Source organism: Manis javanica, chromosome 15 (assembly GCF_040802235.1).
Source record: "Manis javanica isolate MJ-LG chromosome 15, MJ_LKY, whole genome shotgun sequence".
Lineage (NCBI taxonomy): Eukaryota > Metazoa > Chordata > Mammalia > Pholidota > Manidae > Manis > Manis javanica.
This window is the reverse complement of record NC_133170.1, coordinates 65,067,306-65,087,246: the sequence shown is the minus strand read 5'-3', so window position 1 is coordinate 65,087,246 and position 19,941 is coordinate 65,067,306. Positions and strand designations below refer to the sequence as shown.

General features: G+C 41.9%; 1 protein-coding gene across 4 annotated transcripts in view; it reads right to left on the bottom strand.

Annotated features, from left to right (window-relative positions):
- The window catches only part of PIWIL1 (piwi like RNA-mediated gene silencing 1), a 58,773-nt gene extending 41,742 nt beyond the window's left edge, over window positions 1–17,031 (bottom strand). For 2 of the 4 annotated variants that reach the window (XR_012125962.1, XM_073223959.1), the window contains exons 1-9: window positions 16,726–17,030; window positions 16,474–16,554; window positions 16,254–16,362; window positions 12,427–12,552; window positions 11,707–11,921; window positions 11,221–11,342; window positions 10,086–10,166; window positions 8,330–8,527; window positions 7,819–7,930 (exon numbers count right to left, since the gene is read on the bottom strand). Coding sequence is in view for 3 of the 4 variants with exons in the window: in XM_073223959.1 (XP_073080060.1) it covers window positions 7,819–7,930; window positions 8,330–8,527; window positions 10,086–10,166; window positions 11,221–11,342; window positions 11,707–11,921; window positions 12,427–12,552; window positions 16,254–16,362; window positions 16,474–16,548 (1,038 nt within the window). In the remaining variant the exon portion in view is untranslated. Of the gene's footprint in view, window positions 1–7,818; window positions 7,931–8,329; window positions 8,528–10,085; window positions 10,167–11,220; window positions 11,343–11,706; window positions 11,922–12,426; window positions 12,553–16,253; window positions 16,363–16,473; window positions 16,555–16,725 lie in introns of all 4 variants that reach the window. The other 2 variants (XM_073223960.1, XM_017664633.3) reach the window with 2 other exon arrangements.
- Between the last annotated feature and the right edge of the window lie 2,910 nt (window positions 17,032–19,941).

Here is a 19,941-nt window from a genome sequence, read left to right as displayed (position 1 = left end):
TTCCTAGGTATTTTATTCTTTTTGATGCAATTGTGAATGGAATTGTTTTCCTGGTTTCTCTTTCTATTAGTTCATTGTTAGGGTATAGAAAAGCCTCAGATTTCTGTGTATTAATTTTGTATTCTGCAACTTTGCTGTATTCCGATATCAGTTTTAGTAGTTTTGGAGTGGAGTCTTTAGGGTTTTTTATGTACAATATCATGTCATCTGCAAATAGTGACAGTCTGACTTCTTCTTTACCAATCTGGATTCCTTGTATTTCTGTTTTGTCTAATTGCTGTGGCTAGGACCTCCAGTACTATGTTGAATAACAGTGGGGAGAGTGGGCATCCCTGTCTTGTTCCCAATCTTAGAGGAAATGCTTTCAGCTACTCACTGTTTAGTATGATGTTGGCTGTGGGTTTTTCATATATGGCCTTTATTATGTTGAGGTACTTGCCCTCCCTTCTATACCCATTTTGCTGAGAGTTTTTATCATGAATGGATGTTGAATTTTGTCGAATGCTTTTTCAGTGTCTATGGAGATGATCATGTGGTTTTTTGTCCTTCTTTTTGTTTATGTGGTGGATGATGTTGATGGATTTTCGAGTGTTGTACCATCCTTGCATCCCTGAGATGAATCCCACTTGATCATGGTGTATGATCCTCTTGATGTATTTTTGAATTCGGTTTGCTAATATTTTGTTGAGTATTTTTGCATCTATGTTCCTCAGGTATATTGGTCTGTAATTTTCTTTTTTGGTGGGGTCTTTGCCTGGTTTTGGTATTAGGGTGATGCTGGCTTCATAGAATTGAGTCTGGAAGTATTTCCTCTTCTTTTATATTTTGGAAAACTTTAAGGAGAATGGGTATTATGTCCTCTTTGTATGTCTGATAAAACTCCATGGTAAATCCATCTGGCCCGGGCATTTTGCTCTTGGGTAGTTTTTTGATTACCGATTCAATATCTTTGCTGGTAATTGGTCTGTTCAGATTTTCTGTTTCTTCCTTGGTCAGTCTTGGAAGGTTGTATTTTTCTAGGATGTTGTCCATTTCTTCTAGGTTTTCCAGCTTGTTAGCATGTCATTTTTTTGTAGTATTTCTGGTAATTCTTTGTATTTCTGTGGGGTGTGTCGTGATTTTTCCTTTATCATTTCTGATTCTGTTGATGTGTGTAGATTCTCTTCTTTTTATAAGTCTGGCTAGGGGCTTATCTATTTTGTTTATTTTCTCAAAGAACCAGCTCTTGGTTTCATTGATTTTTTCCACTGTTTTATTCTTCTCAATTTTATTTATTTCTTCGCTGATTTTTATTATGTCCCTCCTGCTGACTTTAGGCCTCATTTGTTCTTCTTTTCCCAATTTCGATAATTGTGTCTTTAGACTATTCATTTGGGATTGTTCTTCCTTCTTTAAATATGCCTAGATTGCTATATACTTTCCTCTTAAAACTGCTTTTGCAGCGTCCCACAGAAGTTGGGGCGCTATATGGAAAGTTATTGTCATTTGTTTCCATATATTGCTTCATCACTATTTTGATTTGGTTGTTGATGCACTGATTATTTAGAAGCATGCTGTTAAGCCTCCATGTGTTTGTGAGCCTTTTTGCTTTCTTTGTACAATTTATTTCTAGTTTTATACCTTTGTGGTCTGAGAAGTTGGTTGGTAGAATTTCAATCTTTTTGAATTTACTGAGGCTCTTTTTGTGGCCTAGTATGTGGTTTATTTTGGAGAATGTTCCATGTGCACTTGAGAAGAATGGGTATCCTGTTTCTTTTGGGTGTAGAGTTCTATAGATGTCTATTAGGTCCATCTGTTCTAGTGTGTTGTTCAGTGCCTCTGTGTCCTTACTTATTTTCTGTCCGGTGGATCTGTCCTTTGGAGTGAGTGGCGTGTTGAAGTCTCCCAAAATAAATGCATTACATTTTATTTCCTCCTTTAATTCTGTTAGTATTTGTTTCACATATGTTGGTGCTCCTGTATTGGGTGCGTATATATTTATAATGGTTATATCCTCTTGTTGGATTAACCCCTTTATCATTATATAATGTCCTTCTTTATCTCTTGTGACTTTCTTTGTTTTGAAGTCCAGTTTGTCTGATATTAGTACTGCAACACCTGCTTTTTTCTCAATGTTGTTTGCATGAAATATCTTTTTCCATCCCTTGACTTTTAGTCTGTGCATGTCTTTGGGTTTGAGGTGAGTCTCTTGTAAGCAGCATATAGATGGGTCTTGTGTTTTTATCCATTCAGTGACTCTATGTCTTTTGATTGGTGCATTCAGTCCATTTACATTTAGGGTGATTACTGAAAGATATGTAGTGATTGCCACTGCAGGCTTTAGATTCGTGGTTACCAAAGGTTCAAGGTTAGCTTCTTTAGTATCTTACTGCCTAACTTAGCTCGCTTACTGAGCTATTATAAACACTGTCTGGTGATTATTTATTTCTCTCCCCTCTTATTCCTCCTCCTCCATTCTTTGTATGTTAGGTGTTATTTTTTTGTGCTCTTTTGTGTTTCCTTTGACTGCTTTTCTGGGTAGTTGATTTTATTTTTTGCCTTTAGTTATTTGGTTGGTCTGCTTTCTTTGCTGTGATTTTATTTTCTCTGGTGACATCTGTTTAGCCTTAGGAGTGTTTCCATGTAGAGCAGTCCCTCTATACCCTGTAGAGGTGGTTTGTGTGAGGCAAATTCCCTCAACTTTTGCTTGTCTGGGAATTGTTTAATCCCTCCTTCGTATTTAAATGATAATTGTGCTGAATACAGTATCCTTGGTTCAAGGCCTTTCTGTTTCATTGCATTAAATATATCACGCCATTCTCTTCTGGCCTGTAAGGTTTCTGTTGAGAAGTCTGATGATAACCTGATGGGTTTTCCTTTGTAGGTGACCTTTTTTCTCTCTCTGGCTGCCTTTAATACTCTGTCCTTGTCTTTGATCTTTGCCATTTTAATTATTATGTGTCTTGGTGTTGTCCTCCTTGGGTCCCTTGTGTTGGGAGTTCTGTGTGCTTCCGTGGTCTGAGAGGCTATTTCCTTCCCCAGCTTAGGGAAGTTTTCAGCCATTATTTCTTAAAAGACACTTTCTGTCCCCTTTTCTCTCTTCTTCTTCTGGTACCCCTATAATGTGGATATTGTTCCATTTGGATTGGTCACACAGTTCTCTTAATATTGTTTCATTCCTGGAGATCCTTTTCTCTCTCTCTCTGTCAGCTTCTCTGCATTCCTGTTCTCTGATTTCTATTCTATTAATGGTCTCTTGCATCTCGTCCATTCTGCTTTTAAGTCCTTCCAGAGATTGTTTTATTTCTGTATTCTCCCTCCTTAGCTTTTGCACATTTCTCTGCCAAGTCCATCAGCATGGTTATGACCTTTATTTTGAATTCTTTTTCAGGAAGATTGGTTAAATCTATCTCCCCAGGTTCCCTCTCAGGAGAGGATGTCTGGGTTATTCTGGTCTGGATCAAATTCTTCTGCCTTTTCATGGCGATAGAGGTAGTAGTGGGCAGTTGGCCCGTGTGTCAGCTGGGAGAACCAAGTCCCTTTCCACTTGCTCCTGGCCTTCCTCTCCTGGGAGTATGGCGACCCATAGTGGCTTGTGCTGGGCAGCTGCACGCAGATGGGGTCTCTGATTCTTGCCCGGGCTGCTGTGGAGTAAGCTCTGTGCAGTTGCTGTGGGCGTGGCTGCTTTCAGGCTGCTCCTCTGCTATGGCGGGGCCTCGCCAGAGGGGTAACAGGCAGGAGGCTGTTTATCGCCATGAGGGGCCTCAGAACTGCCCTGCTGCCCAGGGCGTTAGTGCGCCTGGAGTTCCAGAGGATTCCCTGCTGCTGGGCTGTGTGTCGAGATGCTTCCGTCCAGCTGTGAGGCTCCTGTCCCTTTAAGACTTTCAAAAAGCCCTTGCTTTTCTTTTGTCCCAGGGGTGCCGGCTGTGGGAACCCGCTTGCAGGCTTTACTGTTCCATTTCCCTAGTATCCATCATACCACAGACTGTATGTCTGTGCTTGCAGTGCAGATGACTAGGGCTGGGTATTTAGCAGTCCTGGGCTCCCTCTCCCTCCCTGCTCTGACTCCTTTCCTTCCGCCGGGAGCTGGGGTGAGGGGTGTCACTCAGGTCCTGCCAGGCCATGGCTTGTATCTTACCCCCTTCATGAGGTGCTGGGTTCTCGCAGATGTAGATGTAGCCTGGCTGTTGTCCTGTATCTTCTGGTCTCTCTTTTAGGAATAGTTGTATTTGTTGTACTTTCAAAAATATGTTTGTTTTTGGGAGGAGATTTTCGCTGTCCTACTCATGCGCCATCTTGGCTCCTCCCCCTCAAAAATTATTTTAACACCAAGAATTGATGCCAATAGCAAGGCTGGTACCAGTTACCTGGTAGTTTAAAAAAAAATGCATTGCTAATCCTACTAAAATAGGCTGTGATTTGTTTTACTGAGTACCTCAATTTTTTTTCCTAAAAACTTAGATGGTCAAGGACAATAGGGCTCCAATTGTGATTCTGATCACAGATCTGTTTACTTCATTTTCTGATTTCTTGGTTTAGAAACTATAGTTTAATTCCAGTTTTCACCACAGCAGAATTCCTCTAAAACCACTTGTATTATAGTGAGAACTAGCTTATATAAGCAGTCTTCTGACAAGAACAGGGAGAGGGAGAGGTTTGCATGGTGCAGGATGTTTTGAACTAGGAAAACTTTTTACAAAATACTGATACTCTGAAGAAAATGAATTTCAATTTAGCAGTATTAAGATTCCCATGTGCAATCACTGTTTTAAGTTTATACAACTTGTGAAAAGATAAAATGTGTTGATGTATATGATGTAATGTGAGTGTGAGGTGGATGGTCTGCCTTCAGCTCAGCTCTATAACTCCAGAAGCATGACAGACTCCCTTGAGGTCTCTTCACCACAGCTTCTGGCCCTGTGTCTTAAAGACCCTTTCCTTCATCTCCTACATCCTTTCTGAGCATCTTTTATAATCCTACTTAATTCAGCTCTTTTTATTAAAAAAAAAATCTGTACATCTCCATGCTGCACACATAAGTCTCCCCACAGCCATCCCTCATCTCACCCTCCTACAGACCAGCAGGTGCTTACCCATGCCTTATGCCTTTCATGTGACAAGCTCCTGGCCACCTGTCCTCATCAATAAAGAGACCAGGAATTAGCCTGTTCCTGACTTTGTCATATATTGAACTCTACCAACCATCCAAAAAAAGTTAACTTTACTTCAGACAAGAAACTGTCAGGTGGCATACTCCTATCTGACTTCTGAGTATTTGTAGGCACCCTCCTCACATATCAGTTATCTGGGTGCACACAAGCACAAGTGTGCTGGGGATCTCATGAGTATTCTTCCTCTCACCTCATGTCACCAAAGGACTTGAGATGCACTTTCCCTGATGACACAACTTTGGGAATCCCCTTTACATTACTGGGCCCAAAGGAAAGCCTGTCAGTACTTTCAACATTCCTCTCTTCATCTAGAAACCAGCACTTTGTTCTTTTTAAAGGTAATTGACCAGGATCTTCCTTCCCAAAGGCCATTCTCTCTCCTGCTATTTCTTAGACATTATCTATAATATGTAATTTCCAAGTCATCGCTTACTACTAAAACTGCATTCTACTAGAAGTGCTAAGAATGCTTCCATTCTTTCAAATATTCCAACCCACCCCCGTTTGGATAATTGTATCCACTAATTATCCCACTAATTAACACTTGATTATCCCTGGTTGTTAGAGAAGTCTTCCCTAAAAACAACCTGAGCTGACACCTAAGCCAAAGAGCCTGTGGCGGCATGCAGCGTGCTTCAGATGGAGGTTAACCCACAGCTGAATGTGATGGCCAGGTCGAGTGGTGAGACAAGGTCCCACCAGCAAGCAGGCTGGAGCCACATCACAGGTCTCTGGATTAAGACCAGTGTGATTCAACAAGACACTGGAGCAAAGGGAAGCTACTTCATTACTCTGGGTAAAAGAAGAGTAACCTTAGATGATGAATGAGTTTGAAGTGGTAATAGCAGGAGGTATGAAAACCAAGAGACTAGATGAATGTGTGAGAAAATTGGTGACTCGAGAGATGGTAGCCTCCACCTAGAAGAGGAGGAAAACGAGGTGCTTCAGACAGCAAGGCAGAGGGACAGATTCGACAAACAGCCATACAGTGTAAGGGAGAGAGGCATGATGGTCTGAGGTTTGAATTACCTGCTATTCATTTGTTCATTCACCCTAATACTTGAGTGTCTAAAAAATCTGACTGTGGAAGTTCCTTCTTGGGACTGTTCAAGAGCATTGCACAGGGGCCAGGTTAGGGGGATATACATGCTCAGTGTTGGTCACATGTAAGGTATTTTTGAGATACCCAAATATTTAGAACAAGTAGGCTTAGACATGTCTTGGCTAGAGCTAGAAATCTGGGCATCTTGAACATATTATACCTGAAGTCTTAGCATAGACAAGACCGGAGACCACCTAGCAAGTAAATAAACAGTAACTGGGGATCTGAGGTGGAAACTGTAAGTATGTCAACATTTAAAAGGCAACTTATAGAAGAATAAGCTGGCATGTAAGACTCAGTTCTAGTCAGGGAAGGGGGAGCTTTCCCTAATCTTGCTTCAGGTTTAAATCAAACTTTCAACCAATATCTCCTTTGTTTTTCTTGTTATCTAACAACTCTTCCCTTCCCTAACAGTGGTTATTAAATAACCGCAGAGCAATGCTAAAATTCATTTCTCATAGTAACCTCTAACATCCAGAGGAATCTAGGTCAAACATGACTGGAGTCCTCAAGGAGTGAAGAGGTTGAAAACAGCAGTGGGGAAATCACTGAGATGGCCCTGGGCCTGTTTTCATTTTGCGCAGAGTAACATCAGCTCTTAATGCAATTTGTCTGAGAATCATTTCCCTCCAGAGTGGCATCTAACCTTTTCATTCTTAGCAGAGCAGCTGAAGATCAGGCAAATAGTAGGTATCCAGCAAAAAGACATTTCAAAGGTTATTAATAAGCTAAATACTTTTGACATAAGACATAAGTATGTAATAGCTCATTTATCTAGCTTTTCAGAAAAAGGAAATTAATAAAAGTAGAAAAAAGATAAAGTTCCAGCATTTCAAAACAAGTTTTAAGATTTTAATTGACACATTTTCTAGAAATAATTTTCCTGCACTTTTAACAGAGCAGAACAAATGCAATGTAATTGTCTAAGGATGCAGGGCCGATCTGTTCATCTCTGAATACTAAAATAATGCTAGTGTACATTCCTATATAAATATTTTCTTCTGGTTAGTTGTTCTTTCTTGGTACTATTTCCCTCTGGTGTTTTCTTCAATTTAGTGATAACTTTGCCAAAAGTTAGAATCATCTTTATCAAACCGGTGTTAGAAAATAACCCAATACACTGACCTAGCCTATATGAAAGAAGCCTGTCAGGATTTGTCAATCCACATACAGATTTAGCACAACTGATGATGAGGGTTCACAGACCCTTATGCTGCCCCACCCCACGTGAAGTTAGAAAAAATAAAGGGTGGATTACTGAATAAGGGACAAGATGGTAAACTGTTAACTTGTATTGTTACCACCTACTATAATCCTACTTACCTGTCCTCCACATGCTTAAGGTCAAACGCAATCCTTCATTCTACGTCAGAAAGGAACAGGCATGGTGCCCTTTTCACTTGGTAAGGTGGTACAGTGAGTTGTGAGTGACTGCCTCATTAACATAGCTGTATACAGTTTTAAAAGCAACTTGCCCAATATATACAAGTGTTAGAAGACCCTCCTGAAGTATTTCAATCCCTCCTAAGGCCTGAAGACTTTATGTTATAAAGATAAGATGCTTGCCTTCTGGTAGTACTCCAAGAAGCTGACTTCAGAGCCGTCTGCTTTCTTAAAGGTACTCTTTGGGTTCTGGTCCCAGTCAATATCATCCACTCTGTATGTCTTATTATTATACCTATGGAACAGTGGCATTAATTGGTATTTGATTAAAATGTGTAGAAGTATTATTAAGAAGAGAGTCTAGACAGTATGTACTCTCTAAAAAGTAAAATTTCAAATCATCTAGTTAACAAAGTATCATGGAAAAACCAGAAAAGGATTTCCCAGACCATGCATATAGATGGGGAAGTGACTAAATTACTATTGGACATTAAAAATTAAAAAAGATAAAAGTTGTATTGGTCTTTTTCAAATGAATTTGTTTCCCAAACCCTCCATTCTTGAAAACTGATACAAATGTCCCTCCCCACTACTAGATTTTAAGCCATACTTTCTAACATTACAGGACCATAAAAAGCCACATTATCTTAAGGCTTGCAAATTGATTATTTTGCACTTCAAAAAGCAGTCTTACTTGGTAAGAACAATTAAACCTATCAGTTCTTTAGAAACTCGTTCTTGAAATTTATGTTCTTCAGTTTGATGGTATAAGCTGAACATGAAATCTAAAACGGTTTCACTTCGAAGGACTTTATGACTGACATCAGTGCAAAGCATGATGTTATTTTCATACTGAAGAATAGAAGTGGTAAAGCCAGGCCAGATCACCAACCTGTCAAATAGAAATGTAAGCCATGAAGCAACCGCTATGAATACGTAAATATCTTCTGCATTTATCAACTTGTGTTTCTGTTTTTCAAATTTATTAACCAGGTCTAAGGCACAAAAGTTTTAAGTAAATTTACTTATTTCTAGGTTTTACATGGGTCCAGATAAAAACCTGTCTTTTCAAGATCTTCAATAAGAAATGTCATATTATAAATACCACTTTAAAGTAATAAATATATTAACTTTATTAACCTATTCTTTATATTGTTCTAAGACTTGAAAAAGTTGCCAAGCTAAATTGAAAGCATATATAGTTATTGCCATAAACTTAAACCACTTGGGCTGCAATCTTGATACACTACAATAACTTCTGAAACAATTACCATTAGCAGATAAATTTTGTTACCTTACAGTACATACAAACTTAGTGTTGGACAATTCTTTATGCTTCCCCAGTGACAATAAACACCATGTGATTTTTAAAAATTCAAATATTCTGAGATGTTTCTTTTATTATTCAAGCCAAGTTAAATGTTCACTTAATATGACAGGTACCATTAACAGCCACAGAAGTAAATTTAATCATTTCAAATTAAAGCGTCACTTTCAAAGTCTGTGATTAAGCCTGAGGAACAGAAATGTTTCACTTCAGGAGGAGGGATTAAAGATGGTGGTTTAAGAGGTGAGACAGAACTCCTCCCAAAACCACATATAATACGAAAATATAGTTAACACAACTAATCCTAAAAGAGCAACAGGAAAGAAGGCTGCACCAGACTGCATACACCTGGACAACAGGGTAACATACGAAAGCCTTGATCCAGTAGGACCTAAGCCCTTCCCCCACTCCAGCTCACTAGCAGGAGGAAGAGAAACGGAGCAGGGAGGGGGTGAAAGCCTAGGACTGCTGAACACCCAGCCCTGGAGATCTGCTTAGGAGCACAAACCTACATTGCATGGTGCTCTGGAGATTAGTGGGGTTGGAAAGCTAAGACAGGTGGAATACTTGGAGAGACTGAGATTCCAGCTGTTTGTGGAAAATAGGGATCCACATCCAGCTGCTCTGGGGCAAAGGAAAGGTGGGCAGTCTGAGAGGCTTCCTAGCAGCCAGAGGGCTGCTGAAGGGGCGGGGACTCCCCTGGCAGGCGACTCAGCTCTGAGGCCCTGCACTGTGATATGCAGCCTGCTGCACCTTCTGCCTGGTCTGCTGGCACTGTCTCACAAACAGGCAGTCCCTGTCCTGGTGTCAGCCCAGCCAGAGGGAGGCCCCGCCTATGGCAGCTACAAACGCAAAGTACAGAGGCTTACACCTGTGTGCTCAGCCCACTGGTTCTGACAGTGGAGACAGGTACTGCAGCCAGGAAGCAGGAAACAGCTCTTTCCTACCCCCAGGCACCAGCACTGCTCCCCTGCAACCCCCCACGTCACTCCAGGGGTTAAGCAGCTCCAGAAACTAGACCTTCTCGGCACTAGAGGGCGTCATATACGAATATGAAACGTCAGAGGAGCCTGGTTCAAACCACAATCTCACAAACACCAGAAATGTTTCAATTCATACAAACCTATGATTTGGAATATCGATTGGGTCACTTGGGTTATAATAATTCCGTCCAATTTGCTGCAAATTCATGATCTTCAAAAGCCTAGAAATTGAAAGGTCAGAATAGAGAAATGAGTGTCAATAAATATTTCTAACACTAAAATCAGAACAGCATGTTGTTTAGAGCAACAGTTGGCAAACTATGGCCCTTGGCCAGGCCAAAGCCTGTCTATGTGCTGTATTTTGTATGGCCTAGGAGCTAAGAATGGTTGTTTACATTTTTTAAAGGTTGGAAAAAAAATAAAAAGATTAATGATGCATGAATTATATGAAATTCATATTTCAGTGTCCATCAAATAAAGCTTTATTGGAACACAGCCATGTTTCACTTATACATACTTATGGCTGCTTTTGTGATCCAACAACAGAGCTGAACAGTTGAGCCAGAGACCATATGGCCTGTAAAAACTAAAATGTTTACTATCCTGTTCTTTGTAGGAAAAATTTGCCATTCCCTCATTTAGAAAAAAATAAATTTACCAATTACCCTAATTCAAAACAGTTATCCAGTAAAAAAGGAGGCCCTGTCATCAGTAACTGATATCTTATGGTCAAATCAAAATGGTCACATTACTCTCACGTAAACTTCAGCCTTATCCAAACTGCTTCTCACCAGGGCAGGGCAATCTTCATAGAACATGTGTCCTATTTTTGGATTTGGAAAACACAGCACCCACAATGAAAGCAAATTATAGAGCATGCAGTATGTGTCCTACAATGGGACAAGTAAATCTGAACAGACCCAAATCCTGTCTTACTTCTTGAATGGGTACATATAGTGGGGGAGAAGGAATATAAAGTTCATGTTAAGCTCCTCAGTATGTGTGTTCTTCACACAAGCTCAAATAGTTTTGGAAAAACCTAATGTTAATAAAAGCAGGGAAGTTAAAGACATAATACTTGCTTAAAACAAATAAATGACTTTTAGATCAGAATGCTACACCTTATAGCAGTTACAAATCAGAGTGACCAGTGGTCCTAACAAACCACTGTAAAATCCAGTTAGTCAGTGTACAAGTATTCACTGCACAGGTTATTTCAGCTTCCCTGCATGCTCTAAATGTGTCTTGATAAAATGTTAAAAAACACTAACATACCTCCTGAAAATAATATTATAGAACTGCAAACAGGTTGGTGATGTAGGAGGGAGTTCATTTGTTAAGGTTATTGTTATCCTCACATGCTCTCCATTTCGGGTCTGACTAAAAACTTCCGTAACCTGAAGTCAAGAGTGGTGGAAAACCAAACTTTGAATTGTTAAAAGAAAACTGAATCCAATCACATAATGCCTACTTACTAAGACAACAATGACAACTACAGAGAAATTTTAAATCAAAAACAAAAAGTATGGCTATGGGAAAAGAGTGGTTAAGTGCTACTGTAATTTAACTGTAATCAGTAAGTTACTTGGTGGATCTGAAAATGATGCAGTAATGCCAAAATACTCTTTGGATTTATTACAAGTCATATCAGACATAAGTCCACTGGAGTTTCTGTAAACTTTCTCTAGATTTGGGTTAGTTTTAATTTGAAGTGTAAATCTCCCATTCCCCCTCATGCCTTGCCCCAACATTTGAAATAACCTTTTGCTGTAGTCGTTTAGGTAAAAATAATATTGTTCCGTCAAAAGCATGACACCTTCCAATTATATCTTCATGTTGGAAAAGCAGAGCTGAACGGAGTCTTCTGGCCTCCATCAATGGGTTATATTCAATGTGATACTGATATAAGGCCCATTGGGGACGGGATGTCAATCGTAAATGGTTAGTGCTTAGCCTTACTATAATACCTGAAGAACCTGTAAAAGTAAGTCACAGTCAATTAACGAAGTATCAGGTTTATTCCTCCTTGAGATCTTTCCTACCACAAGGCAGACACAGTTGTGTAAACAACAGCCTAAGAGCAGCACACAACAGGAAAGTTCTTAGACACCTGTCTTTGGGGACTATTATCCTACCTAGGTAAATTCCTATAAGCATATATTTAGGCAGAAATCCTCCACAGACTCAGTAATTTATAACCAGATCAATCAAACCTCTTTATGGCAAACAATTTTAAAAGGAAAAAATGATATACACTAAAGAATATTTAACAAAACAGCATTTCAGTGCAGCTAAAGGCATCTATAACCTATTTCATCAAAGCTGAAATGGAAATGCCATGCAGGATCCTTGACCAAATATGCTTTTTCTTCCTAGTAAATACATCATAAAAATAAATGTATAAAATAAAATGCTTCAATTCAATGTCTTGTGTACTTAATAAGTAACCTTGTGAAACAGCATTCTTAAAAATGAACCTACCTGTTTTTGATTCTTTAACATGGTCTAGGTTCTGTCTTGTATTTACACCAAGATCATGAAAGTCTCTACGACGGCCGCCTCTCTCTGCTAATGATAACTCCTGAAACCCAGCAGACAACTGGAATTCTTAAAAAAAAGAAAAAAAAATAATTATATATCTAAGTAACATGAAATAATGACAATACGAATTCCCACAGTACCACCATATGAAAACCAAAGGCTACTGAGGTGAAGATAGTGTATAACAATTCCGTCAAAATGTTTTAGGTTATCTGCTGGCCAAAGAGAATTTCTTGGCTAAACCTTCCTCCATAAAGACTCTTTTGTCGCTGCTGCAAGCAAACTCAGTTGCTCCCTTACAAGACATACACACCCACCTTTAAAAGATCAAGACAACTAGACTGTGATTCAAGAACTTAGAAGCATGTTTGCTGAATGGGAAACTGAATCTGATAACCACTGAAGAGTCTTGATGCCAGTATTTTTTACAACTATTTTGATGCAGGTAATAGCTACAGGAATTGGTAATTTATAGTTTAAATGTATAACCTGAATTAGAAAATCTAAATCTGAAATGTAATTTTCTCATTACTTCCCTTAAGAACCAACAGAATAAAAGCAAGGGGCTGTGCATATCCTATGGCCATCACACCCATCTCCAATTGGGGTAGGTTAATTAGCAGTTCATGCTTAGTTGGAAAGCTGTGCTTATATCATTCTAAATCATGAAGTCCTTCAATTTATGGAAAATATGTAATTATCTCACATTAATGTTACAATGTGGGCCCAAGTATGAATATGGATGTTGTAGTCCAAGTGCTAGGATTCTAGATTTCAGTTAATCGCAAGTTATCTTATGTAGCAGAGACTGTTAGATGACTATCCAACTCTCTTTCTTCTTTTAAAAAATTTTATTTTGGGAGTAATGTACCTAATAGACTAGAATTTCCACCTTCCCTGCAGATAAGGATGGCTTAAGAGATTTAAGCTACTGCTGGGTGAAACTTATGAAAAGTGCCTTAGAAGGGTTGATGGCTGGCTTCTATGTTATCCTTGCTCTCTCAGCCTTACCAATTTGCTTGGAATCTGGATGTAATGGCAGGAGGGAGCTCAAAAAGACATTCTGAACCAACGATAAATCTTAAAAACAGAAGTCATGGACTCAGGACCAAAGAATAAAAAGATCAAAAAGCTCAGTTCTCTTCTGACCATACCAGAACTAGCCCAGAACTGGTGACTTCTGGACTTCATTAGAGAGGTAACAGAAGCTTAGACAAAATGTATAGGTTCCTGACATAACTGGGAAACAAGTTATTTTAATGTGAGCTTCAACTTCCTCACCTGAAAAACTGACAGTAAACTTCACAGGCATGTAATGAATTTTAAACATCATTTGTAAAGTACTTTAAAGATGCTGATAAAAATGTTGGTTCTTGTACTGCATGACTTTCAGGGCTCCAATTTACAAGTCTTTTAAATACTTGAGGGTTTATATTTGTCTTCCTTGATGAACTTTATCCCAAAGATTTTCAAGTTAAAGTATCCATGCCCTTGGGTGATTAACTAGACTAACACAGGTTAGTAAATCCAACCTAATAGCAGTAACAGTTTATAAAGGCTTGATTTGAAATTTTCCCTGAAAAATTTGAGTCTTAAAACAGAACTCAGTTCTGGATGCAAAAACCTGACAAGTTTCTGAATATAAACAATGAAGTCTGAACCCCCTTTTCAGTACTGCTATTATATTTAGCCAAAGCATAGCTATCAATCCATAAAGATGGCAGATTTCAGAACGGATAGAAGTGATACCTTGCCAGTTACAGGCAGACCTCGTTTTATCATGTTCTGTAGATACCGTGCTTTTAACAAACTGAAGGTTGTGGCAACGTGCATTGAGCAATCTATTGGTGTCATTTTCCCAACAGCACTTGTTCACAATCATGTCTTTCACATTTTGGTAATTCTCACAATATTCCAGGCCTTTTCATTATTATTCTACATGTTGTGATCAGTGAATACAACTTGCTTAATGAAACCTCAGATGATGGTTAGCATTTTTTTAGCCATAAAGTATTATTAATTGAGGTATGTGCTTTTTAGACATAATGCTATTGTACGCTTAGTAGACTATAGTGTAATGTGAACATAACTTTTATATGCACTGGGAAGCCAAAAAATTTGCCTGGCTTTATTGTGATACTTACTTTACTGCAGTGATCTGGAACCAAATCCCACAGTATCTCTGATGTATGCCTGTAATTCCCCTTTCTATGAAGCTGCTAGAATGAGTTACTAAAACCACAAATCTGATCTTGTGTCTGTTCTACTTAAGAGTCTGTCAATTTATGCACATTCCCTGTAGAGAATGAAAATCAAGGCTCTAAACAATGTCTCATTAGTAATAATCTGTTAAAACTTGTCATCTTAATTTCTAAAACATAGGTAACTTGAACATTTACTGTGAAAGGCACCTGAGATAAAATCCTTACAAAAGCGATGAAAAGTGGTAAAATAGGGCCTTGCATTTGTTATCCTAAATGTGATTTAATCCTCACAATGGCCCTTATCTATAAAGGTAGATAGTGCCTTTTTATACATGGGGAATTGAATTTCATAGAATTAAATTCATGAGTGGCTAAAAAAAAATTAGTGATAATCAGTAGAGAGAATGTTTAAGTAATTAGATTTAAATATTTTCCTCTGCATTTTAAGGCTACAGTAAGGAAATGTTTTTAAAAAAACTTCAACACATCTTTTTGCACGTTTTTATGCAATGATATTTTACTGTATCTGTTCAACAGCTGAACGTATCACATTCTAAGTTTCAAAAGAATTGAGGTACCAAGATTTTATGCAGGTGCTTGACTGCATAAAATCCTGTAAATTTAAAGAGATTAACACCCATACATGAATTCTCATCAGGCACCTTAACTTTACAAGCTTACAAATAAAATATCTTGTACCAGGGAAGTAAAATATGTAACTGGATAAAGTGACAAAAGACCCTTTGTTTTCAAATGAAACACTATTAACAAGTGATGCTTTTCTTAAAATTTCCTGTACAGAAAATACACACACGTGTACTTAACCTAGGGTGAGCAAGCAGGTAGGAAAATCTACTTCCAGTTAAATCTTTCACGGAGGCCTACGCACCACGGGCCTATGGCCCTTCCACTGTCCGTCCCTCCTCGCCAGCCTGTCCCCATCGTGCATTTTACCACAATGCAAAATCTCAGACACACTGGCTCTCCTATCATTCCAACAAGCTTCCGGGCCGTCTTTTCACGCCGACAGTTGCGACGGTGCAGTGTAGGCCACCTCCTGACTACCTCACGCTCGCCTGTGCAGCCATCGATTGGGAGGACGAGGGGACTCAATGTAAGGATGGAGTTCAGCCCCGCCTGTTTCTGGCGGTCGGTTTATCTCAACTCTCCCTGGTCGGGGGCCCACCTACCAGCCACCCCAGAGTTTAACAGCCAGCGTTACTGGGAAAGTGCCTGAGTGCACGTGGGTGTTTTCTCCTGCACCCAAACCAAAAGCCAGAGCCAATCAAGACTCAGGCCAGGCGCCCCACTAATTCACCTCTGCACAATGCAGCGAGAAGGCAGTGCTCTGGCAATCGGCGGGCACAGCGTGCGCCCCACGCAACTTTTGCATATCTGACAAACGGGGCGAGCCAATCAGCACAGGGCGACCGCGTTCTACAAGTGCCCGGCTGCAAATGCTAAGCCGGTCCCGCTTTGGGGGAGAGAGCACTGCCGACGCAGGGCGGGCGTTCTAAAACGGCGTACAGCGCGCGCCGCGCGGCCGCCCGCCCGCCGCCTCACCTGCTGCCTGGGCTGCGTTTCCCCCCGCTCCTCTGTGGCGGCCTCGGCTCAAGTCCCCCTCCGCTGGCGGCGGCTGACGTCTGGGCTGCGGGCACGCGAGGTGCTGGCTCTACCGGTATTGCAGAGAAAGACCGGCATGCAAGTTACCGAGGGAAGGACCAGGCAAGGGCACTCCGCCCCCTCTCCCCCGGCGCCGGCTCCCGCCCCGCGGCACCCTCACCGTCAGGCCCGCGTGCTGCGCCGTCTCCTGGCCGCGGGCGCGTCCGCGGGCTCTCGCTCGGGCTCGTCCCGTCATCTTGTCCTGAGAGGGTCATCGAGGCGGCGCTCACTCTCTGCTCCTCACACTTCACGCCCGGCCCCCCCGATGCACACGAGCGCCTTCAGCACTGCGCCTCGACGACCCCGCGAGCACCCCGCCCGCCCGCAAGCCGCACCCGCCCACCGCCCTGGCCAGCCGGTCCGCGTCCCTCACCGGGGCCGGCAGCAGTGTCGTTCCCGACGCACTAACACGCTTCTTCTCCACGTCCAGCAGTTACCCCCGCGGATTCCTCCGCGTCGGGACTTCGCGCCAGGACGCCGGTCCCAACGGACCCGGCCCTCCGCCCACACCACCGCGCTGCTCGCCGTTCCGTTGCCGTCAGCCCTGGGCTCGCGCTCAAGGCCGACGTTGGGGCGCTACGCCCGCGGGAGGACGCGTGGCACTCTTTTTCAGGGCGGACGGACACGGGCTACAGGAAGTAAATCGAAGCACGTGAGAACCCGGTAACGGCTGGGCCAGTGGAGGCGAGCTGGGGACCGCGCTTGGCCCTGATAGGCTGCGGCTCAGATGGCGGTTTTCAAAGGGCGGCGAGGAGGCAGGGCTGGACTAGCCCCACCCAGCCCCGCCGTGCTGATGCACAGCGGCAGTAGGCCTTGGGCAGTGTCCAGTCCCGGACCTGCGGCCAGGTCCGGGCATGGACTACTCTTGCCCTAACCAGTGAAACTGGGATCACGTGCACTTTGAACACCCTCCTGTAAACGACTGAACTTCATCTTGGGTTGGCTCCTTGAAATTAGAAACTATTTCACTCATCAAATAGAGAAATGAGATTTAGATTTTGCCTCTAAAGAAAATACAACTTCATTTCCAACGCCAGAATGCCAGGCGGCTGTGTACCTACACACTTAAATTTCCAAGTCAACAGAATTGCGTGCTGAGAGCGTGCGTGTTAGCATGTATAACAGTGGTCCCTAGCCATCTCTTGCATCGGAATCACCTGGAGGAGTGGGAAATGCACATCTTGGCTGTGCCCTTGCCCCTGAAGATTCTGATTCCGCAAGGTTCGTTGGTGGCATGTGCCACTTTGCATCTAACAAGTTGGCAGGCGATGTTATGCAGCTGGTCCAGGGTCCGTGTTGCTAAGAGGTACTGGGCTAGATGCCCTCAGTGGGAGTGTATTTCCTTATTTGAAAAACCAACCCAATTGAAACTGTTGTAAATAATGTAAAATAGAACAGTATTGTCGAACTGGAAAATTATATAACTGGTTAGGTCCGGTAATAATTCATAGATTCTTTATAAGGGAATGTAAGTGGTGGTGGCAATATGGTTGCCTCTAGGGACTTGTTTTAAAAGCTGCATTTATGCAGCAAACATATTGGTGTTTATACTTCAGAGTGTGTACCTCAGTTGGGGTGGGTGTTGGACAGGTCTGAAGTTTCCCAAGCCACCTCCCCAGGTCCGACACTCTCACGTGTGGGATGAGAGGAACAGGCCTTGTCCTGGCTTGATTGTAGAAACTCACTGGGGAACTTCTGGAAAACACATCTCCAGACAACCCTTATTCAGTAGGTTTCGGATGGGAGCAAGGAATATTCTTTTAACGAGTTACCAACTGATTCTTATGCTCAGAGAAGTTGGAGAAGTTTGAGGCAAGATCTGTGACCATAAGTTGCTTAAAGAATTCATAAAAAAGGCAGGACACCTGAAGCAAGGACTGTTGGACGAGGAGTGACTTCACAAAGGTCTTCCTAACCTTAAAAATGAAAGGCACGATTTGGAATACAACATCAACTTTTCAGGAAGGATTTAAGATGTTAGTGAGAAAGATGTTCTATGAATTTACCAGCAGGTGGAACGATGAAACAAGAAATGGATCTTTACAGCTTCCAACTCACAGCAGGAGGCAGTACCACAAATGGCCTTTAGAGGGCAGAAGTAGTCCTTTTCCCATGGTTTATCTTCTCCATAAGCCTAAACTCCCTGTTGTAACTGCTGAAGATACAGTACAGTAACACTGGCGTATCTTGGTGTAATGTATGAAATGGCTGGTTTCTAAAGAGTTAAGTTGTGTTGCAGCAGGATGTAGGCAAAATCCCTTCATTCATCTGATGGTGCAAACATCCCATCTCACACAGCTCACCTAAAATGTGAAAAGAAAAGCTGCAGAGAGAAATTGAGGGAACACTGTTAAAAGCTGCTATGTTGACGGCATAACCAGAACCCCAGGAACATCAATTACTGGAAGCAACTATGACTCTGGAAATTGAAAAATAAATGGATATAGATTATCCTTCCAGGAGCGCGGTTAAGAGGGAGCAAATCAATGGCTGAAAGTGAGCTGACTGCTCCTGATGACTTGAGAGCTCGGCTTGGGAGACCCTTCATGGAAATGTTGAAGTCCTGAAGGATGACCAGGAGTTGCAGGGAGTCGTGGGGAAAGCAGGGAGGAAACACTATGGTCCAAGTAGGCAGCGGGTGTGTGGGTATAGCAGGAGTGACAGGCGCATGAGGGAGGGGCAGGTCATGACATTGAAGGGGCAGGTCAGATTCTAAAAACTGAGTGACAATAACATCTGAACATCCAGACTGCCAAAGGTACCCTTCTAGGTGCTGTGAGTAAAAGACACTCTCTGCCCTCTTGTTGATCATGCTGAACCCAGGGCCTCCAATGCCGGTCCCTGAGTGGGAGGAGAAGCAGAGACTGGGGCAGGCAGGAGTGGAATGTTCTACTTGAATTGCGCAGAGACATCTAGGTTCTAGCCAGCCCTTACCAACAGGGAATGACGTCTCAGATTTGCTGGGTCTAATGTTATTTCATTAAGGTAAAATGTATATGACAAAAAATTAGCCATTTTGCAGGGAGTAATCCAGGGGCATTTAGCACATTCACAAGGCTATGCAGCCACTGCCTCTATCTAATTCCAAAACATTGTCCTCCCCCCTAAAATTAGAGACCATTCTTATGAAGCAGTCCCAATTTCCCCACCCTTGCCCCAGCCCCTGGTAGCCCACCACACATCTACTTTCTGTCTTTATGGATTTATCTACTTTACCCATTTCATATAAAAGGAATCTTACAGAATGTGGCCTTTTGTGTGTGGCATCTCCCACTGAGCACCATGTTTCAAGGCTCTCCACGCTGTAGTGTATATTGGTGCTTCATTCTCTTTCCAGGCTGAGTCACATCCCTGGTGTGGAAGGACTTGGTTCTGTTTATCTGCCTCAGCTAAAGGATGGGTCTCATGTTTTAAAAAGAGAAGTAGGAACCTTGGATCCCTGTGGACCCATTTCTAAGTACAGAATTTTAGTCCATCTCTGGGTGTCCATCTAGCCACAGTGGGGTATTTCAGGGTTGAGTGGGCAGAAGAGTTTCTCTGCCGTAGAAAAGGGGGTTGACTTCGACCAGCCCTCCTCCCAGTGGGGACT